The 24,550-nt window shown below is 39.1% G+C and overlaps 1 protein-coding gene and 1 pseudogene across 1 annotated transcript in view; one reads left to right on the forward strand and one right to left on the reverse strand.

Moving 5' to 3' along the window:
- Positions 1 to 1,312: 1,312 nt before the first annotated feature.
- Positions 1,313 to 1,430, reverse strand: LOC114476295 (uncharacterized; annotated as a pseudogene).
- A 6,539-nt stretch (positions 1,431 to 7,969) lies between these two features.
- The window catches only part of tmem164 (transmembrane protein 164), a 31,411-nt gene continuing 14,830 nt past the window's right edge, over positions 7,970 to 24,550 (forward strand). The window contains exon 1 of the mRNA XM_028466909.1: positions 7,970 to 8,835. Coding sequence (XP_028322710.1) covers positions 8,398 to 8,835 — 438 coding nt within the window. The 5' untranslated portion in view covers positions 7,970 to 8,397. The remainder of the gene's footprint in view (positions 8,836 to 24,550) is intronic.

Consider the following 24,550-nt stretch of genomic DNA (forward strand, 5'->3'; position numbering starts at 1 on the left):
GTGTGTGTGTAAATGACAATAGGACAACCCTTCATGCTAAAATGTAGCATACTGATAAATGGTTTGAAGATGGATAAGGTTTAGAAAAGTTAATACAACCAAAAACTTTTACATAAAACAAAACATGGTTACTATTGTTATTTTCTTAATTTGGATACTTCTAACAATTTAAAAATGAATAATCGAAACACAAATTTAGTGTAATGAGCTAGTTGAGAATTTGATTTGGAAAAATAAAAAGATGTTTAGGATGTGTGTGTGTGTGTGTGTGTGTCTTACTGCATGTAGTTGTCACAAACTATCTGCTTCTGGCTGTGATCATTGCACACAGGTACATTCCATTTGCCACAATTGTTGTTGACTTTGCGATCTTTGTGACTTGGGCAGATCTGACACCTCTTTTTCTTTTGTTGGCCTTATCTGCCTCTTGCTTGTGGCTGGGTTGAGGCTTTTGTTACCCCACACCGTCCCATTGCCTCAATGATTGGGGTTTGCCGTTGGGGTCAGCCTTCCAGACAACTCCTCATGTGTGGTGTCACCAGCTCTTTTGAGAGCTGATTGAGGAATAGCCTTCGTGCATTGGTGATACCACTCTTGAAATCAGGATGCTGAGCTGTGAAGAAGGTGTAGGCATTCAGGGTGGCAATGTCAAGCATTCTAGTACCACAGCACCATGGGCCACCTCTGTGTTTGGCACTTGCAGGTGTAGGTTCCAACCATTTGGTCCATGGTGTCTACACCTCCTTTGGACTTGTAGAATGTGACCACTTCTGTTTTTTTCTTTCTGCTATTTTCGTCCACCATTTTGTCATGGTGCATCATGCTCAGCAGCACAACAGGAATTCCTTTCTTCCTGACACAGCTGGCCATACCAGCCTATAATTGGCCGATCAGGTTAGATCTCTGAAGCAAAGCAGGTCTGGGCCTGGTTAGTAGTTGGATGGGAGACCACTGAGAATTCCAGGGGCCACAGTGGGGGACAGTCGCTCCAGTGGTATCTTCACCCACATTGCTTATGAATGTAATAATAATAATAATGCATCAATTTTATATAGCGCTTTATCATAGACACTCAAAGACGCTTTACAGAATTTAGGCATTATTCTTTCACTCCACACTTAGTGGTGGCAAACTACTGTTGTAGCCACAGCTGCCCTGGGGCAGACTGACGGAATCGAGGCTGCCATAGTGCGCCATCGGCCCCTCCGACCACCACCAACACTCACTCACACACTACGTTCATACTAGGCAATGTAGGTGAAGTGCCTTGCCCAAGGACACAATGACAGATACCACTGCAGCGACTGCCACCCCACTGTGGCACCTGGAATTCTCAGTGGTCTCCCATCCAACTACTAACCAGGCCCAGACCTGCTTAGCTTCCAAGATCTAACGGGATCGGGCAATGACAGGCTGGTATGGCCACACAAGTAGTGTGTGAGTGAGTGTTTGTGGTGGTCGGAGGGGCTGATGGCGCACTATGGCAGCCTCGCTTCCGTCAGTCTGCCCCAGGGAATGCTGTGGCTACAATAGTAGCTTACCACCTCAAAGTGTGTAGTAAATGAATAATGCATTAATTCTGTAAAGTGAGTGTCTGTGATAAAATGCTATATAAAATATATAGATAAAATGCATTACTATTATTTTTACCATGATAAGGTGGCGATTAAATCCATGCGCACACACACATGAATGTGCAAGTATGTTGCTGAAAATGAAAATCATTGTTGAAAGATGATAATACTAACACATAAAGTGTGTGTGGTCCTAAATTAATAGATTCCTCGCAGCCACAGTCACATTTTTGACCCACTTATGAAAGCTTGGGGTCGTAAAACAAAAACTGAATTTTTAAAAAATGTATAAAAGCTAAATTAAAATTTTCAATGGCATCATATCAAAAACATGTTTTTTGAGGAATACCTGGAATATGAAATGATAACAAATTTTCATTGCGAAGATATTGCAAGAAAACAATGTCACCGGGTCATTTTTGACCCACTTATGCATCTAAGGCAGGGGTATTCAATTAAAAGTCACCGAGGTCCAGTTACTAGAATTTCCTCCAAGTAAAAGGTCCGAACATTTTCATTTCAACACACATTTTCATATGGTTTCGATAATATTTATTGTCAATGCAGGAAACCTTTAACAGAGTGAACTTGTATAGTAAACTCGCTCTTTTACCATAAATAAAAGTAGTCCTGCAGGCAAATAAATTTAAGGCCTTTTTTTCAAGAAAACAGAAACCTCAGAATAAAATAAATAAAACAGAGCCTAATAACCATTTTTTCTCTTAAATTAAAGGAAATAATAAATAAAAAGTGGCTCTTTTAGGGACAAAACAAGAGCAAACAGAGCACTGACTACATTTTTCTTAAATCAAAGAGGTCCCAGCCTAAAAAACTGACAGGTCAACATCTTAAGAACATAATAAATAATAAATTGCTCTTTTAGGGGGAAAAAAATGAGAACAGAGCTTGGACATCACCTTTCTCTTTTGATTGTTCTTTTTCTCTTAATGAGAAAAATGGGCATGTGACTGCCCTGCCAATGATTTAAATCTGGGTTGGAATGGAGTCAGGGCCATCCTCATGCAGACATGTAAGTGACTATTGGTCAGCCTAGAACGGTACTTGTTTTTGATGATGTTCATGGTGGAAAAGGCTGACTCACAGCTGTAAGTAGATCCAAACATGGTCAAGGTGTGCAGTGCTACTTTAGTTAGACCGGGGAACACACTCTCAGACACAGTCTGTAGCCAGAAGGTAGCAGGGTCAGTTGCCTCAAAATGCTCTTTTAATGCATCATTTCCTTGCAGATCAATCAGCTCAAGCTGTAGAGATCCTGCATGTGCCCACTTGAATGTCTGTGTCACCTCCTTTGAAAATCCTCTGACTTCTCTGATCAGGAAAGGATTCTGAATTAGCAGGAGGAGCTGTGGCCCAAGGCAGAAGCTGTTGAACCTGTTACTGAAGTTTTCAATCAGCTTGTTGATGAAGTCAACATAGGGAGAAACATCTCTCTCACCCTGCATCTGTTCCTGCAGTTTTGGGAAGTGTTCACACTCTCCTTCAATATCTTCTTTGAAAATGTCCAGCTTCCTCTGGAAAGAGCGAACAGCTGTCATCAAATCAGCAACTGAATTGTTCTGGCCCTGCAGCTTTAAATTGAGCTCATTAAGATGTGATGTAATGTCAACCAAAAAAGCAACCATATCCATCTTGTGCTCATCTTGCAGAAACAGTGAAAACGGTGTTGCTCTCTGGCTCTTGACCTGCTTTAAGAAAGCTTCTATTTCTTTTCGAATAGACCAGAAACGTCCCAGTGCATTGCCCTTACTCAGCCACCTTACATTGTTGTGCAGTAGCAGGTCATTGGCATTTGCCTCAACATCTTCCAGGTATTCTCTCAGGAGGCGATGCTGAAGGGATGAGGATGCCCTAAGGAAGTTGATGAGTTTCATCACTGTGTTCATTACTTCAGCAAAATGTTCTGATAGAGTGGCACACAGAACAGTCTGATGGATGAGACAGTGGTAAGCAATAAGATCTGGGTTGTCCTCTTTCATCCGGGACACAGCCCCCCGCTCTTTTCCCACCATGGCAGGGGCACCATCCGTGGTGACAGAGACAACCTGCTTCAGATCTATGCCCCTCTTTGTCAGCATCTCTTTTATTGCTGCATATATGTCCTCTCCTCTTGTGTGTGTTTCAAGTGGTGTTACACCCAGCAGGTCCTCACAGAGCTCCCTCTTATCTTTGTGAAAAAATCTCACATACACCAAAAGCTGGGCATTATCAGTAACATCTGTAGATTCATCAATTGCCAAAGAAATGCATGGTGCACTCTGAATGGCTGCATCAAGCTGTGCCAATACATCATCTGCTAATATTTCAGATTTTCTGGTTGCTGTTGAAGCTGACATCGGGATTTGTTTGATTTTTTCACACATCTCGTCTTTTTGTTTCCCCTCAAATAATGTCTCAGCAACAGCATTTAAGCACTCCTTCACAACTGTCCCATCACTAAATGGTTTTTTTTGTTGCCCCAAAATCCACGATACCTTTAGAGAGCATTCGTTTGCACGTTGCTGGGCTGTAAATGTATGCGTGATGAGTCGGGTAGACCTGTCATACTGGGCTTGCAGTTCGGTTATTTTGCTTGCCCTCAGCTCGGACTTCAGGGGAAAACTTTGCTCAAACGAGCTGTGCTTTGTTTCGTAGTGCCGCTTCACGTTGCCACTTTTAATTAATGCGACGTTTTCGGAGCATATGAGGCACACTGGTTTTGAACTGCCTGCCGGAAGAATGAACATAAACTTCTCCGTCCATTCATCTTTAAAACAACGGTTTTCCGCATCGACCTTCCTTCTTTTGGAACAAGCCATGTCTCTTCCTCTCTGCTCTGGTGCGCCGGCCGTGCAGGGTAAACAAAGGATTTGATTGGCTCAACGGAGTGAAGCAATTGCCGTATTGACTCGAGTAGCAGCGCCCGCCGTCTATAGTTCAGACCGTCAGAAAAAATGCTCCATGAAAATCGTCTATTCTCGTAAATTTATCAGAGATTGGTCACGGCTCACGGGTCCGGACAGAACCATCACTCGGTCCGAGTCCGGACCGAGGTCCGCCATTTGGTGATGCGTGATCTAAGGGTTAATATAGTATTCTGCAATATAAACAAAAAACAAAGAAAATTATATGTACCATGTATGTTGGAGTTTGACAGCTAACAGCCTTATTGGCCATCGTCCTCATACTCTTGGCTGTCCGCACGCTGCTGTCTGTCTTGCCACATTTTCATCCACATCACACCGTGTATTCTCCCTTGCTCATACACTCTCCACCTCCAAGCAGAGAAAAACTCCTCAATAGGGTTGAGGAAAGGAGAGTAAGGTGGTAGGCACACCATGACCATCCTTGGATGAGTTATGAACCAGACCCTGATGAGGGCCACGGTGGAAACTCACATTGTCCAACACAATGACATAGTTTCGTAGGTGAGGCCTTACGAGACCTCATCAAAAATTCCATAGTTTATTTTCTCCAATATTTCTTTTATCATTTTTAGTATCATAAAATCAAATTGGTCACTGGTAACATCCCATGTTAGATGTTACTGTTGGCCTATAACACACATACAACTATAGGTACATCATTGACTGAATACATACCTGTTTTCCCTACGAAAGGTTTGGATGATGGAGGACACTGTAAAGCGGGGCACATTAGGCTGCACTCAGGGGCCTGCCTCCACCATTGTGAGGCAATGGTTGATCACATGGTCAATTATTGTGGCCTGAATTTGATCCGGAACAGCATGGTGTCTTTGCGTCCTCAGCCTCTTCCCCATGTTCCACCACTCTTCTTCTTCTTCCTCTTCTTTTATTCTTCTATTTGAGCAGTTGCCCTTCTTCATTTTCTCAATTCACTTAGAAATTGTGCCAAATACAGGCTTTCTGAGTTTAATAATTTGAAAATATGTACTGAGACTTTGGGACATGCACTAAGGCATTTGCAATTTGCAATGAAGGAGAACTTCAATTATTTCTGTTGTGAACAATTGCCAAGAGGTTTGGATGTTTGTCCATGTTGTTTTGAGAATGTAAGTTCTGTTCGAAGAAATGAGCCAAACTAATGGAGAAGAACTGTACTAAACTTTTTAAACTTTATTTCTGGTGTGGCGTCCTGTTTATGTTGTGGCCCCTCAAGCCTTTGGCTAACTATCCTAGAGGGGGTTGTAACACTAGATTACAATATCCTGTCATGTATGAGCACAACAAGTGTCCAAGTGGACTGGACTGGACTTGATTTTATATAGCGCTTTATCACCACACTGAAGCAGTCTCAAAGCGCTTTACATAACACCTCATTCACCCAATCACTCTCACATTCACACACCAGTGGGACAGGACTGCCATGCAAGGCGCTAGTCGACCACTGGGAGCAACTTAGGGTTCAGTGTCTTGCCCAAGGACACTTCGACACATAGTCAGGTACTGGGATCGAACCCCCAACCTCTCGATCAGAAGACGACCCACTACCACCTGATCCACGGTCGCCCTCAAACTGTTTCAAAGTGCTCAAACTGTTTCTTATTTATACATTGTGGTATCTTTCCCTTCATCCAAACATAGAGCTATATGAGTTCCAAAATGACTACTATCTAAAATAGGATGAAAATTATACATTTGAGCCTCTAAGAGATCCTGAAAGACTATATATAATTATTCCTTTACAAATTTCAGGCTGGTAAATAACTGTCTGTATGAAGTCACATGTGTTTGTTTATACAACTGGAATGAAGATCGAACCAGTTAAAGTTAAAATAATCAATGGCTTTATGTTTCATGTCTCTGTGTGATAACTCAAAAGTAACTGAATTACTCCAAAGTTCTTACTGATATTGAATAATGAAATGGGGGAGAATAATGTAAACTGTCATTTTGTTGTATCATTGAAAGGCCACTTGTTTGGGAGAGAGAAAGAAACAATTCGCTCGAAAAATTGGTAAACTATTGCTGGTGAACTTTAGACGCTTTTATTGGTCTTCATTTGCTCAAACAAGAGCAACAATAGAGATAAAACCATTTATTTATGTTTTTCTCATACTTAGCCAGCTGTTTTATCTTTTGGGCTTTACTTTTTAAATGTCCAATCATCTTGCCTACCTCTTAACATACACATTTTTAGTTTTGTTTTTTTTTTTTATCTCTGGGACATCTTTTGTCTTATCCACAGTAGCCCTTAGTTTTTGTTGCATAGCCTATGAAGCTGTGTCAACAGGCTGATCTGAACTCTCTTATGTGTTTAATACAGTAGTTCTCAAACTGTGGGGCGTGACATCATGACGGAGGCTTGCAAAGACAGGAAATGTAGTTTTTCACTGTTAAAAAGATGTCCACCTCGTGAATAGATCCCTGAATTGTATTTATTCATTGATTTTTGTCTCCAACAAAGAAGGAGTTGCTTTGGAACTTTCATGGTAACTTAAATGAAAATAGAACCAACTCTCTTGAGCTTTTATTGTACAAACTGCCCATCGTAACTACCGACTGGATGGTTTAGTGCGGTCTTTGGCCCGGCTCTGGCAGACTGCTGAAAAGACAATCAAACTTGACTATTTTAGCAAATAAAAGTTGTAACAAGGTTCATAGGTGAGGCTCAGTGAGCTGCATGCCCTACTCTCTTGTTTTGGAGCTTGATCTGTACTCTTGGGCAGTCAGTAGCCTCAACTTTTAGGAGGACTTGAGTCCGTTACACGGTGCCTTGTTATGACAAAGAGTTAATAGCTCCGCCTTCTGGTTAAATCCTTTATGACAACCGGTGAAAGGAGGAATAGGTTTGTACTACGATCTAAAAATGTAAATAATCGAACTTTATAAAATTCAAATTTTTAAAATTGATTAATAATAATAAATTTGTGATGAATATATATACACACACACACACACACACACACACATATGTCTTGATGTTGACATTATTAAGTTCTAATCTTAGAATGTGATGTATTTTCAATGTCTGTTTTTGTTATGTTTATAGAGTGGTAGTTTTTGCACTTCAAATTAAAAAAAAAAAAAAAAAAAGCTCGTGTTATTTTTTTATTTTATTTTTATATTCCGTATTGAGTTGAAAAGGCCATACCCAGACTATGTTCGCCTTGAGTTAAAGTCAAATAAAAGCATAGGTTTCTTTCATAACTATAAATTTATGTATAATCTCGTATTGTTATCGAGAACCCAGTATCGTATGTCGTCTTGTTTCGTGAACTTTGCATATCGCCCTGTCCCTAGTACACACGCGTTTGGTTACGGACACGCCCATTAAAAAAAAAAAAAACAACAAGAAAAAAACTAACAAAAAAATGCAAATGTATCCTCTTTAAAAATGTAAAAACAAATCGTAGTTTATCAACTGAAGGCAAAACGTATTGTAGACTTGGCATAAGTTTGAAGTTTGTTGAGCGGCTGTGTTGTTAGAGTAGCCTCCAAGACACAGTTCTGGGTAAAGTGAGCCCTCTGCAGCTTCAGTGTGCTTCATACACGGTACAGTTAGCGGCTAAGCTAGCTGTGTCTCCGGTGCGGGCGCTGGTGCTAAAGCGTGCTAACCCTTCCTCTGAGAGTCCCAGGCTCTATGTTTGTCTAGTGGAGTGACATGCCAGTTCCACTCCTACAGTCAGCCTAGTTAGTTAGTGTTCAGCTATGTCAGTGGACGTGGGGGAGGCTTTGCCCTACAGCAGCACTCCGCCTTTAGAAGCTCCGTCCTGTCCCGCTTGCTGATCTCTGTACCCGGTGTGTGTGGATGAACCAGTTCAGCACACAACTCGGCTAGCTGCACCGTTTCACCCCGGGATACATGTCTGCATCTGAGCCGCCAAAGCAAAATCTCTCGGTTCATGTTTCGCCAGGAAGTCAGTGTGACGTCTTTCATTCCGTCTTGTTCGTATCTTTTCCATTACGAGAAGAGGAACATGTCCAGGTATAACATCTACAGCCTGTTGGAATGGGTCTACGGTGGAGTGGATCCGAAGTTTGAGGGCAACGGGGGGCCCGAGTGTGCCGCCTTCCTCGGCCCTCAGCAGCGCATCCTGGAGAGCCTGGTCATCGTCCTCCTCTCCATGCTGGAGATCGGAGTGGCCTTGAGGAAGATCGATGTGTCTAAAGAGCTCCGGGTGGTGGGCAAGGACTGCGGCAGAGTGAAGGAGGATAGTCTGGGAAAGAACCTGTTGCTGGTTGCACTTTGCATGACTTTTGGAGTGGAGGTCGGCTTTAAGTTCGCTACCAAGACGGTGATCTACCTGCTGAACCCGTGCCATGTCGTGACAATGGTCCAGGTAAAGTGACTGCACTGTTTATCTGTTCATTTGGTCATTTTGTACATTTTTTTCCTCTTTCTGTTGTTAACAAGTCATTTTGTTGTGTGTTTTTGTTGTAATTAAGTATATGTAACACTTACTTTGTGAGTTTTTGTTGTCATTTTGTATATTTTTCTTTCATATTGCATATGTTTTTGTCATTGTGTCTTTTTTGTTTGTTTTTGTAGAAGTCTTAGTACATTTATTTTTCACTTGTTTGGTGTGTTTTGATTTTAATTTAGTATATTCTCTCATTTTGCAATTGTGTCTCTCACTTTGTGTTTTTGTTGTATTTTTGTGTGGTTTGTTGTGATTTTGTTTATTTTTCTATCATAGTGCATTTTTTTTTTTCTCTTTGTGTCATTTTGGAGTCATTTTTTTGTGTTTTTGTTTTAATCTTAGTGTATTTTTCCCCCCCCTTACTTCGTGTGTTTTGGTTTTGATTTAGTACATTCTCTCATTTTGCAAATGTGTCTCTCTCTGTGTATTTTTTGGAGTCATTTTGCAAATTTTTGTTGTAATTTTTTGTGGTTTGTTGTCATTTTTCATATTTTCCTGTCAGTTTGTGTACTTTTAGAGTCAATTTGTGCATATGTTTTGAGGGCCACACAAAATTCAACTGAAGGCCACATGAGGCATCCGGGTCTGATGTACATGTTGGTTCGCTCTCCTTTGACTGCTGCTTTGACATGTTTTCATTTCACAGAGAGGATCATTCATGTTGTCACTCGGAAATTAGGTTTGCAAGGAGACTCATTTTGGTCTTTAGTGAATTCGCTCTATGTCAATAAAGTTTATATAAATACATATATTTCAAAATAGCAGGAGGTTTTGGCTGAAATTTTAATCAACACTGAACAAAACTATTAGTGAGTGGAACTTCTGTCTTTAAAAATAAAACATTTATATATTCTTAAACAATACAAGTACATAATCTTTTGGTTGTTATACATGTATCATTAAAAGCATTAATACAGCATCATAATTTATCATTTAAAGTCCTTACTTCCGCTAACAACAGAGTCACGACAGTGTGAAAATCTTAGTCCATGGGCCACATACATGGGCCGGACCAGAAAATTCCATGTTTGTGTGAAAGAACAAAAGCACAAATTAAAAATATCTCAAAGCTCTTCAGGTTGCACATTGACGTGTAAGAAATATTACAAGTCACTTACATTACGATAACTATACACAACCCATCACATGAAAACACTTGTTCAGATGATAGGTCTAAAGCTAAATAATCAAACTTATTCATTTAAAAATCATCTTTTTAAGTTATTTATATCAACTATTTGCATTCAAATGCTCTTTTTTTCACTTTATATGTGGGCATCTCCTTTTTAACCCGATTTTTTTTTTTTTTTTAGCGCTGAGATGTGTCATTGCGTTCCTTGGACGTTATGACGTTATTCCTTACATTACAGGGGACAGATTTAGCTCAGATTCAGTTTAGATTGCCGGTTGGGGCAGCCTTTCAATGCCATTATTGGCCATCATACTCAAACTGAAACTCAAATTGCTTCAAATCCACCAAATGACCAGCCACACAGTGAAGTGCATGCTGATTCCTGATTCTATGGCAGGTTCCAGGCTGTATTTTAGCTCGGTAGTATTTTAAGTTCCTTCCTCTCTGTAACACTCATGGTATATACACCTGAAAGACTAAATAAATCGAGTTTTGTGTATATTTGCAACACATTGAAAAGCACAAAACATCTGATCTGATGTGCCAGCATGTCTCATGTTTTGCCTCACAACTGAACCTGGGTGTGATCTGATTATTTGTAAGGCTTTTGATAAGCACTGTTAGAAAAACGTTTCAACCCAGCAGGAGAAGTTTGGTTTAAACGATGCCTTATGAGAGTTTAGATCTCAGTTTGAGTGTTTTTTTAATTTATTTATTGATGTACTTTTGTTTTTACAATTGCGCTGATTGAGCTTTTTCATCTACGAACTTTATGCAACAGGAACTTTAATCAATGTATTCATCACAAACGTTTAACAATACAGACGTATAATACATTTATTTTGTGAGATAGGGATTAGAAATATTACCCAGCAGACACTGATAAATTGAAGTTCATAGATTAGGAAACAGCTGATGTGCTTTAAAGTTGTCTGTGTGTGTGGAAATCACTGTTGCAATAAGCTACAGTCATATTACTTGTTGACACGTGATTTGAGAAAATGACTCCAAACTGTCTTTATGGGAAAGTGTAAAAGTGCACGACTTCCTATGAACAAATGGCTCGAGCTGAAAGAGAGTTTCAGGTATGATATAGCTCAGAGGCATCTCTAAGCTGCTTGTTAGGACAGGGTTCTACACTGGCATTTTTCACAAGTAGCAACTGTGCTCGTAAAGTAAAACATTTGGGAGCACAGGAAACATTTATTCATAGACACAAAAATATGCAGCACCTCATGCATTTTTTTAACTTTACATTTTGATTTCTCATTTATGTCCTCTGTGAAGTAATCACAAAGGGTGTTGTTTCATGTAGGGGTGGTTAAAGGTCCCATATCATGCTATTTTTCACCCATCTCCATTTATTTTAAGAACCCCAAAAACAGTATTTGAGGTTTATTTTCTCAAACTCGCCAGTTTTCCAGAGTTTTATCCTCTGAAAAGTCACTTTCTGAGCAACTCTACACAAATAGGCTGATTTGCAGCCTACTTATGCATATTCATGAATGGGTGTGTCTGTAGACGGGACACTGACTTCCTCCTCCCCGCACGATGACGTAGGGCCAGAGGATGGCCCGCCCTCCTCGCACCCACTCCATAGCCAAGCTCATGCTGTTTTATAAACACGAGACAGAGCATGGGGGCGGGACGTTCGCCGGTGTAGTGAAAAATAATCCTGCGCATGAAAGCCTCCTACAGGCGCATGCGCACTAAGGGCTCTATTCTCCCATGTGCGTAGGTCCAAAAAGCTGTGCAGCGGCAGTGTTTTTGGCTGTGTGCTATTCTCCCCCTGTACTTAAGTCAGTTGCTGCTAGCCTTCATCCCACTTACGCACTGTGGGTGGAGCAGCCCTGAAATGAGAGTGTTCCCATTCAAATCTGGCTTTACGCGCATTCTCCGGTATGCGTAAGTCCTTTTCCTCTTACGCGCTTCTAACCCTGGAATAAGTGCAGCGCCCTGTTAAGGTGAAACATTATATTACACTAGAAATATGGACTTAGTTACATTTGAAGCCACACGGACTCATGCATCGCGCAGCAGCAGCTGTGATCACTCAGCTGCTGCTGTGCGATTAATTAAAACTCTGACTGACGCAGACTTCTGTGCACGTTGGTCACAGTGACTCAATTACTTTCAACCAACATAAAGTCACAGTTTGATCCGCTACAGAGTGAAACAAGCTGTCATATGAGGATGGACCAGAAACTGTTCCTACACATATATTAATGAGGCTCAGGTCACTTTAAACAATGTATATTTAAAACTGCGTATTATGAAAGCCAATAGTTCTGTTTCACTGCAAACATCCCTCTGTATTAAAGCAGCATATCTCCAGCGCATCTAACTCGGTCACGCTTTACAGCGATGATGATGATGATCAAGGAGAGAGATTTTAACTGACTTAGTCACACTGCAATAATCTGATCAATAATCTGATCAAATCAACCTGTTATATCGTTTTTCAATGAAGGCGTTTCAAATTAAAAGTTAACTTTATCATTTTCACTGATTTCAATGACATTTACAAGCGTTGGGAAAACTCTGTTCCGTGATTTCTAGACAGCCCGAAAAAATTACATCACCGCCTCCTTTCCTTCAGCCCGCCTTCATTCACACATACGCGCTTTAGGTCTACCTTACGTGCGGTGGGCGTGTCAGAAGCCTGCACCGGAGAACACGTGTAGTACGTGCGTAACTGCAGGCGCGCAAAAAAGCGCTTAAGTCCAGACGGGAGAATAGACTCCTAATAGCGTAGTAAATATTTACACGTATACGTACAATATTTTGCTACCTTCTTTTTTCCTACTATGATAAACCCTATTTCTAACTTTAACCCTAAAAATTAAAGGAAAGTTTCTTTCCTTTTTTCCAAAATGATGGACGCACATGCGCAGTTCGCCAGCTGTGCATGCCCACTAGGAATGTGCGATATTTTATCGTTTATGATTTATCGTCAAAAATATTCTCACCCGTAAGAATATGTCATCCCACGATACAAACGATAAATTCCCATGCCGAAAATTAGCGAGGGCCACCGGCCATTTGGCCAAGAATGCCCATAAAATCCTTGTTCCACAGGCCAAAACTGCCCCTGTTTGTTGTCAACGTATTATTCTCTGGAGCGGAACCCTGTTTACGGGAGCTCTGCAGCGAAGCCTCCGCAGCCGCGGTGTGCACCACGCCTCCAGCCCCCAGCTCTCACACCCACAGACGGCGGTGCTCGTCACGGCTACCTGAAGCTGCCGAGCTGCGATACATCATAGACCGCTACTTTGTTAAGACCAGATAACCATCCAACAAACAAAATGAACCAATCCAAGTTCCTCCGTCATGTCCACCCAAAGTTCCACAAACACGGGGACAGAGATGAACCCGTAGCAACGATTATGAACTGGAAACTCAACTAAAGCTAACTATGCTAAGCTAACACACAGACACGCAGACTGGGCTAAGAGCTAACGCTAACCACTGCATATAATGAATAGGCCAAGTAAAAGGAACATGTCTTACTGTCATAAAGCCACAGTATTGTTTATGGTCAGATTTAACACTTGTATGGAAGGATAAAAGCTAAACATGTCGCACAATGTGTGAAATAAATATTAGCATAATATTAATGTCACTATTCATCCGTCCAAACTTGTGAAATGCAATATTTTTTTAATTATATTTCACGTGTTCACAGACAAAGCTGGTCCCATTAGACTAATGTAACTATTGAGATTATTACACCAAAATATACTGAATGATTAAATTATCAAGCTTGATTTGAGTTATTTATCAACCATAACTTTATGTAACTCATTATCAGATAAATGAAACAAGATTCAGCAACAGTAAAAACACTAATGGAGTTATTTCTGCTTTTCATGTTCTTTTTTTTTTTAGAAAAGAATTTTATTTTAAGTGAGGAAATAAATTAATTTGTACAACAACACTAATAGAGTGACCCGCATGCACTGATATATTCCATAAAATATCAGCTCATGAGCTCTTTGAGTCAGCAGCTATTGTAGCCTTTTTAATATGTTGATGTATTCAAATGTGTTTGTGTTTGTAAGGAACCTGTTTACATTTTAAGTTGGGAATTGTTTTATTTATTTATAGTTTTTTGTTTATCGTGATGTTTATCGTTATCGTAATAAATACCAGAAATTATCGGGATAATTTTTTTTAGTCCATATCGCCCATCCCTAATGCCTACTATCTAGTGTAGGAAACTTACCACACCGGTACATACATAGACTATAGAAAATACATACATAGTACTGCGCGAAGGATGCTGAAATGCTCACCTTTGTGGGCGTGTCTGTTTACATGTCAATCACGGCAGAGAGCTTCCTGTAGGCGCGGCTTCTCCAGCTCAGTGTCGCGTCAAATTCGTCATCAAAGTGGGAACGCATCATCGAATTGGAGTGAGGTGTTTGTGCTCACCCTGCAGTAAGAAAGGAGCAAATCACCCTCTAACTAACGATTGAGGGAATCAATGAAAAAAACACTTTGGGCATGTGTATGAAGCCCATATAACACTTTATGATGTTTAAAACACAGAAGAGTCGATTTAGCGTAACATGGGCCCTTTAATCAGTTCAACTTCCCGATTAAACTCCAATTTTTGGAGTCTCAATTGGATTACAAGTAGAGCTTATATTTGGGGTTATTTTTTCAATTAGTAGACAAATCACAATTATTGTTTTTGTTTTGAGGCACATATTTTTGAATGGCTATTTTAACCCACCGGCTTAAATCCTCACACCTGTGAAAGTGACCCTGTTGTACTCTGACAGCATGTTTTACAGAAAGGAAATAAAACAATGACAGGACAAAATAATGCATTTATAATAGTTGTATTTTCAACATGATAAATTGTGATCACAATAAATGAATTAAATAATACAAAATGCATTTTGTCTTGAACGACTACTCAAGTAACAAAAGATGTTGCTAACCTGCCTTACAGGTTCTGGTGGTAAGAACTTTAAAGCAACTAAAGAGTTGTGCATGGTAAGGTGTATTCTGAATGGAAGGTCTGTATCATCCTCAACCATAGATACCTCAGAATGCTCTCTGTTAGTAATTTAGTCATTTGGTGGGTGTATGAACCTCTCCTCGTGATAAACTCATCGAAACGCCTTTGCTTAGGAGCACTAATAAAATTTAAAAAAATAAAAGATGCACATTAGTTCACAATTTAAAGATTATTTATGTTTTGATTATCAGATTACCTACAAGTTAAGAAAAATCTAATAATTTATCAATATTATTTAAAATTACACAATTGATAGTAGATGAAAGCATTTTATGATTCATAATTAATGTTCATATATTTTATATTTTTAACCTTTGTTATTGTTTACAAGATTAAACGATGCATTGACGCTATAAAATCTGCCTCAACAAATTTTTATAGTCGACGTAATCGATTATGATTAATCGAGTTTGGTATTTATCTTTACTTGCACAATATGCGACTAAATTATTTTTGTGGTTCGCACGGATGTTTTTTTGGCACAAATGTGAGTGAATTGTAGGAGTCTTCCAAGACTGGCGTTTGAACTGCCTGCTTCACAGGGATTGGCTGCTGGTTTATGAGTACTTGAGGCAGGGTCCTCACCAGTGCTGTTAAGCGTAGGGGCCCCTGACATTGTAATTTGGCGCCCCCTATGCTCAGTTTTTAGCAACATTGGGGGAATTTTCTGTAGGTTTTTCCTTTTTGAATTGGTGCCGTCGTAATAATTGTTGCACTCTTGGACACAAAAGGGACTTCCAGGTGTGCACAGGTTTTTATTTAACTCTCTTTTCAATCTGCATAACCGAAAAAAACGCATACATCAGCAAAAATATGTAGTTTCTTGTGTGATTTATGCTGCTCATTTAAGTTTTGTTTGGAAGTCTATATTTTTAATGAATAATCATTTGTGTTAGGTCAGACTGAAGTAGCTGAATAAGCTAATATTTTATTTTTACATTCATATATTTCTTTTGTAATATGATTACTGTTGGATTTGGTGATTTGATATAAATAAAGATAATAGTGATACATTTGTTTGGTTACTTTAATGAATGGGTTCAGACATATATTCCTTGTTTAAAAGTATGAAATAGCCACAAAGTGAGGAAAAGAGAAAAAATGCGTAAAAATAGTGATAATCGTTGATCAAATCATAGCACCCTGAATCGAAATCGAATCGTATTGTGAGGTCCCTTAGGTGGCACACCCCTAAACATAAGGCAGGAACAAAGATTAAAAAACAACAACTTTAGCTTTACTTCACTAATTTTGGCACTCAAAGAATTATAAATTTCTAAATTTTCAGCACCCCCAATGCTATGAAAAATTCCTGGTGCGAACCCTAACCAGAGGTACTCAGAGCAGAGGCTTGCTGAAGCTTGATCCTGCTAGAGAAGAGGGAGTTGCCATCTAATGTCTAATGTCTTCCAGCTCTCCTGAGGCCTTAGAGCAGAATGAGACTGAGGCGTTTCCTTTGTGGAGTTCCTCATGTTACATCCAAAGCACATTAAATGGGTGCGGTGGTTTGCTCTGAAATCCATTTTCAGACCTGATAGAAATCTGAATTGTGGATTTATTCATGAGTCTGTTGTGTTTTCTTTCTGTGAGCCCATCTGGAAATAATAGAGAGTCAAGACTGAATTAGTGAGACATTTTCTCTGACGTTTCCATGAGGTCATGAGAAGTGTACTGTGTTTTTTGTTGTTGTTGATGAACTAATTACAAGTTTTTCATAACCAGCAAATGTAAATGGTTCTCTTGCTACAAACACTGTACCCACTATATTTGCGGTGGTTGCTCTAGTGGAGTTCCTGAATCCTTGATTCACAAATATCAAAAAGTCAGTGGACAAGTGCCTATTCTATTAAATGACAGGCCACAGGGATCTGTTGAGCTAGCTTTAATGCGTGGCCATACCAGTCTGTCATTGCCCGATCTCATTAAACCTCAGAAGCAAAGCAGGTCTGGGCCTGGTTAGTAGTTGGACGGAGACCACTGAGAATTCCAGGTGCCACAGTAGGGGGGCAGTCACCTCAGTGGTATCATTTTGCCACGGTTACATGATGTTTTTGCATTCGGAATTATTTATTCGGAATTAAATAATTCGGAATTAAAATGTTCTTTGTGTTTACATGGAAATGGTAATTCCCGAACAAGGTTTACATGGAAAACTGATTTGTTTGGCTTTAGATAATTCCACTTTCGGTCTGGGGGTTGGGAAGGCTCTGATTGGATAGGGGGAGAATCACGTCTATCAGGAAAAACACACAACGAACCTTTTATTATCGGCTGTAACATAGAACACCACACATGAGAACTGTTTTCACCTTTATTTTGATTGTAGTTTTGAAGCAGCAGCTCGACAATAACACACGATTTCAGTTTGGACCACGGAGCGGAAGAGAGATAGGAACTAATCACCGGTAAAAAAACAATCACCAGGAATAAATAGTTGCTCCCTGGTAAAGATCGTATCTCTAACAACTGGTAAAATGATAAACTGGTGATGTTACAGCCTGTGAATGCAGTACGGGGACGCCTTTACTCCGCTTCCGGGTTCTAGTGCCAGCAGACCGGTGAAGCCTGTTCCGTTTACCGTGTTTACCGAGGTCCGTGTGAAAGTCTGCATGTTTATGCCTTCGTCCATCCACTCTTTTCATTATATCCATATCTTTTAAGGCTCTTAACCATTTGTCTAGGCTGGAGTCCAGGCCGCCGCCATCTTGGGTTATGACTTCAACAGTGCGTAATCACCACTAGTCGCGCATGTGCAAAACGATACAAATTCACTTAAAGCAGCTTTAAACAAGTTAAGTGTTTACAAGAAAGAGGAATTATCTAATTCGAAATTAAAAACGGAATAAACCAGCCACCTAATATGGAATGAAATTAGCATTAGGAATTATGTGTTTACAAGGTCAGTTTAAAGAGGAATTAACTTTTATTCTGCTTTAAAGAGGAATTAAAGCTCCCATGTAAATGTAGCAGTTGAGTCCTTGGGCAAGACACTTCACCCACATTGCCTAGTATGAATGTAGTGTGTGAGTGAGTGTTGGTGGTGGTCGGAGGGGCCGATGGCGCACTATGACAGCCTCGCTTCAGTCAGTCTGCCCCAGGGCAGCTGTGGCTACAATAGTAGTTTACCACCACTAAGTGTTGAGTGAAAGAATAATCCTTTAATTCTGTAAAGTAACTTTGAGTGTCCAAAAAGCGCTATATAAAATATTATTATTATTATTATTATTATTATTATTATTATTATTATTAATAATAATTTATTATTATTATTATTATGTTGTTAAACATTAAACAAATCCATAAGAATCTCCAAGCAGACATTTATTGTTCTTTTTGCGTACTAATTTACACAGTCCAATATTAGCCGAGAAATGTTAATGATCAGTTTAGATGTTTGTGACATCACAAAGTTAATTTTATAACTAACAACTTTCACCACATCACAGATGATCACAGAGGAAATAAGACACGAAACCAAAGAAAATCATATTACAGTATTTGTTGTTTTAGATGCTTCTTTAAAAAATGAGTAGTATTTGATGTGATCCAACCTTCCATGAAACACACAACTTGTTCAGGGTCAAAGGGAGATGAAAAGCATTCAAACCAGTCTGTCCAACCCTTTGGCAATACTTCTAGTTAATAGAACACATTCACAAGGGTCGGGTTGTTCTTTTTTTTTTTTTTAAAAAATTGAAACATGATGGTTTGCCAAGAAAGGACAAAGTGCACTTTTTTTTGATATTTCAGTAAAAAGTATGTAATTTGGCGCAGGGAATGAACAATATTACATTTGCTGTAATTTACGTCAATGTTTTCTCCTCAGTATCTGCTTAGTCTGATCTGTACACATTGTTGTCTGATGTTATAATGTATCTACTGGTCCTACTGCACATATTAGATATATTTTTCCTCTACAATGACTACCTCCAAGGTGTCTTGGCCCTTTACTCTTTGTGAGGCAAGACCTGCAAAGGCTTCTTATCAAGCATACATGTTACTTATTATGTAAAAGTAATATAGTCACCAAGTTGGACAACGACACATTTTCCCACAAGTGACATGAAATCACCTCATTCCTGTGCACCAGGGGCTTCTGATGAATACATACATAATGAAAGATCTGTAATAAAAATGAAGTAGTGTAGGTATGTCATTTATAAGAAATGCTCTGTATCAGTAAAGATAAGACAGCATCTGCTTTAAATACTGCTGTATTCACTGTTTCTGCCACTGAGCATATTGTTGACTCAGCTATTCAGAGTCAGATGAAGCACTAGAGCCTATCGCTTTATGACTTTACTTGTAAAAGCATGACTTATCAGTAATGAGGTCTGTCAAACCATGAAAAGGCCATTTATCATTGTAACTTTCTGCTGCTTTTGTTTCAAAGTACTTGGGGTGAAATAATAGCTCTTCTACTTCAACCAAGTATTAAACTTTTGCAAAAAAATAATATTCAGTTATGCTTTCATATCAAATGACCTCATTAGTTTACTTTTTTTATTTAATTTAAGTTTCTTTAAGCTTCTTTAACATGATTCTGTGATGGAGAAATGAACTGATTGGGGGACAAAACCTTTATTGATATCTGTATTGGTTTATGTTTAAATCAAAAACATCTGGTAGGATGTAGAAACAGGTCAATAGTGTTGTTTTTGTTCTCTGTTCAAAAAAAAAAAACAAGCAATGGTACTGTTTAACATTAGGAGGAACTGTAGTTAAGTATTGTATCATCAATCTGTATTATATATGATTTATTTAGTATATTTGAATGTATTTACTTAATACCATGTCTACTAAAGATGTTTCTTGAATTATTATAATTAGGTCAAATAGAACGTTTTAATCTAACCACGCGTCTTTATACCATTTAAGATATTTTCTTTAGAAAATCAAGTTAGACTATTTACGGACAAAGTAAATAAACTACGACACAAAAACTTGTTTGTGGAAGCAATAATCCTGTGACATACACCAGTTGGGATTTTCAAGCAGTCTGCTGCTCATGAGGAGATTAAGAAGGGGAAATTACTCATTATTTAATGCTTCACAATGCAGCTGCCGCTGATGCTGCATGCATTCAGTTGACAACCTATAATTAATTACCGGCTCCTGTCATTATAGCATGAGAATGCTAGTTATTCAGCTGGTTACTAGTGAGTGTGTGTGAACATTAGGGATGGGTGATATAGACAAAAAAAATTGATTTTGACAATTTCTGGTATTTATCAAGGTAACTATAACAATTACAATAAATAACAACTATAGATAAATAAATAAAACAATTCCTTACAAACACAAATTAAATTGAATACATCAACACTAGCATCTGCTTCAGTAATAGCAGTTGCACATTAAAAGAAGTTACAATAGCTGCTCACTAGAAGATCTCATGGGCTGCTATTTTTGTGCATGTGGATCACTCTATTCGTGTTATTGTATGCAATTATTTTATTTATTTTATTAATTCATTTCCTCATTTATAATGACATTCTTTTCTAAAAAAAAAAAAAAAAAAAAAAAAACTATAGTAGTGTTTTTACCATTTAATATAAACAACTGCTGATGAATCTTATTTATTTTCAATTCAGCTTCATTTATGTAGCGCAAAATACAACAAAGTCATCTCAAAGGGCTGAACAAAATATAAAGTCCAGAGTAAAAAAGAAAGAACCCAACAAGATACATATGAACAAGCATTTAGCGACAGTGGGAAGAAAAAACTCCCTCTTTTTATAGGAAGAAATCTCCAGCGGAACCAGGTTCAGAGGTGGCAGCCATCCGTTCTGACTGGTTGGGTTAGTGAACAGAAGGACAAACAATAGGATAGAAGGATAGTCCATCCGAGTGTCCCAGACTTTAATTTATATCTGATAATGGGTGACATAAAGTTATGGTTGATAAATATCTCTCAGATTTCTTTTAATTAATCCAGATCAGGCTTGATGAGTTAATATTTAATCTACTGAGAGCACTACTAATAGGATATTCTGGTGTAATAATCATCAATACATTAAGTTTTTAGGGGCATTCTTAGCTGAATTTAGGCCAAATGGCCCGTGGCCCTCACTAATTTCTGACACTGCATGCACGTACATACCTCATCAATGGGAATTTAATTTTTAATCGTGGGATGACATTCTTACCGGTGAGAATGTTTTTGACTATATATCGCAAACAATACCATATCACACATTCTTAGTGAACATGCATGCCAACAAAACTGTTTAAACACTGAGGGACAGTGAATACATGAGGTACGTATGTGGTACAGTGCAGCAGATCTGTTTAATACAGTAACATAGTTCTGTGCTTTAAATATTCATGATGTTTTGGTTAAAATTGTCAGCAAATTGATGGGACAGGTTAGTTTTTAAATAAATAAGAATTGCCTGTAAGGGGATTGTCAATTGGCCAATGGCCACGGTTACATGTTGTTGTTTAATTCGAAATTAATTATTCTGAATTTAAGTATTCTGCTTTGTGTTTACATGGAAGAAGTAAGTATTCACGTCTATCGGGTAAAAACACGCAACAAACGTTTTGTTTTCGGCTATGGCATAGAAGACCACACAATAAGAACTGTTTTCACTTTAGTTTTAAAAGTAGTTTAGAAGCAGCAGCTCGATGATCACACAATCAAAGCCAGCGGTTGATGCAACGGTTGCTCTACCTCCACTCTACAGGATGTTGAGTGGAAGGAGAACTTTATGACGACCCGCACGTCATTAGTGAAGCTCAGCGGTCTAGTGTAGGGCTTTATGTTGAATTGTGTTGTTTGTCAATGTTCGTGTGTGTGTGTAATATGTCCGTGTGAATGTCCACATGTTTATTTATTCTTCCGTCCACCCACTCTTTTCATTATATCCATGTCTTCTAAGGCTCTTATTAAATAAATAGTCTTGGCTCAAGTCCCGCTTGCTCTGTGTGGCCATCTTGGATTATGTCGTCACCAGCGCGTCATTGAGACCGGACGAGTATGTGCAAAACAACCAAAATTAATTTGAAGTGGAACTAGAAAATCAAAATAAACCAGCCACTTAATTTAGATTTTACTTTAATTCATAATGGCCATTTTTTTTTTAAAATGAAGTGTTTACAAGGTCATTCTAAAGAGGATTTAACTTTTATTCTGAATTAAAGAGGAATTAAAGCTCTAATGTACACATTGCCTGTCACCTACTTGTGGAAATAACAGTTTGCATGCCAATGGTAGGGAAACGTGGCTAGAAGAACTACAGCCTGATTGTATTTTCAATCACTTCTGCCTGGAACATTGTCCAAATGTGAACTTCCCTCTGACCCACGTTTGTATACTCATTGTGATTGTTTCATTGTTTCATAGTTTTGAAAACGATACATTTTGTGCATGTAGCGATCTGAAAAAAGAAATGTCTGTAAAAGGAGAGAAATACATTTAGTTTACTGTAGATAGAAGTGAAACTTATGTGCCACCCGCGTCTGTACATGTATGTCTGATGAAAGAAGGTACAAAAATTTCCACCCCAGTGCGTGTGTTTTCAGTTGCTATGACCACATTGACCACAAACGGCTCTAAGTGTCGAGGTTACTGAAGAAATTCCACTGCTTCAAAACTCACATCTCAGCAACCAGCGACCTCACAAGAAAGCAAATTAAAAGTTTGTGGCAAACACAAAGTACAGTGTATCAGTGTACTGAGGTAAGTTCTACCCTGCATGCACCAGTGCACTTCAGCATTCCAATCTACTAGTTAATAAATTCATAAAAACTTACCCAGCAGCACAATAGTTCACTAGTCCACTTTGTTCTGTCTGCTACCTTGGAGTTAATGTGAAACACAACCTTGATGTGTGTATGTTTGTCCTTAGACTGGCTAACCCTTTGCCAAACATACACAGTAGTACCTACATGAAGACTGTATATGTCTTTGAACCAGAGAAGATCCTTTAAATATGTTTGAAGCGGTCATCATAGGCAATAACAGAAACTGTATCAAAATACTAAACAATGACTTCTCTTGTGAAGTAGAAAACCTTTCTGCAGGTTCTACAAGTTAATGCAGATAATGTTCATTTTGAAATGATAGATGTAGCACTCGGGTTCTCAGTGTGTGATCATGGGAACATTTTGGACCAAAAGCAGTGTTTTCTCACACTTCACTCCATTCTTAAATCTTTTTTTCCTGTTTGTACAATGACTTGCAGTGCTTTCATTGTACATAAGTGTAAGGGTGTTCCAATGATACTGGTTATTGGCCTGATAGTAGTAAAAAAAAAAAAAAGAAGAGAGGTTGGATTGGATTGGATTGTATCTTCCTGTATCTAAAAGCTCTGATAAGAGCAGTCCATTCCATACTCCGCCCCAGCACTTCTTATCTACCAGCACCCAGATCCAGCATGCAGAGACCACATGATCACAACAGCAGAATGTGCAAATGTGCTCACAAAGTAGCAAGGAATAGGAGGGATGTTGGGCGTCTGGCAGCTGAGCTGAGTGCAAAACTTGTCATGCACAAGCATTTTTCTAACATTCAACACTACAAAATAAGTAATAAAAGGGTGTGTGATCTGTGCTGATACCATATCTTATCAATACTCAAGGCTGCAATACGGATATTGTATTGGAAGTGAAAAAGCTGTATTGGGACACCCTTACATAAATGTGTGTCTAGAACATATTATATTCAACATTAGTTGGTCAAATCTGATCACCTAATAATACCTAATCTACACAAACACATTAATACATGCACTAGAAGTTGACTATTCTTTAAGTATATAAACCTTTCTCACAACTTCCATATTTTGTACCGGAAACACGTAATTGTTGTGGGAACCTACTTCCTGTTGTGGTCAGGGCAACGGGTAAACAGCAGCGTACCGGGCTGTTCTTGTAATGCCCAAAAGCAGCCATATCTATCATTCTACTCCTTCCCTGTTAACGATGAAGCTAGACGAAAATGGGTTCAGGCTATTCGGCACTGCGGGATGAAGGTCCAACTTTTACTATTAACTCATTCACTGCCAGCCATTTCCAGAGCAGCCAACCCCATATTGCCAGGTGTTTTAGATGATTTTCACTGATTCTTCTTTTTTTTTTTTTTTTTTTTTGTCTGCACATGCTGTCAAAGGTCAACACTACAAGAAGTGCAATCTTTTTAGACAGCAATGCATTTTTTTTTTTTGTTTTTGTTATTCCAATTAAATAAATTGCATTATTTTATTGCATAATTGTGACCATCACCAGCCCCCCCTAAGGAAGGGTAAGAAACTCTTTATTAAAGGGAGAATATAAAAAGAGAGGGCAGTGTTACACCTAGGTGAGAGGGGGTGGGGGGGGGGGGGGGGGGGGGGGGGGGGGAAGAGGGCAGGGCCCCTGGCCAGAAGGACCCGGAATAGAAGCAGCACCGGGATCAGCACGCCCGAGGACAACGACCACACCCCCGGCCGCCCTGGGCAGCGAGGGGACGCCGCACACGGCACCGACAG

The sequence above is a fragment of the Gouania willdenowi genome, chromosome 14, assembly GCF_900634775.1.
Source record: "Gouania willdenowi chromosome 14, fGouWil2.1, whole genome shotgun sequence".
Taxonomy (NCBI): Eukaryota; Metazoa; Chordata; class Actinopteri; order Blenniiformes; family Gobiesocidae; genus Gouania; species Gouania willdenowi.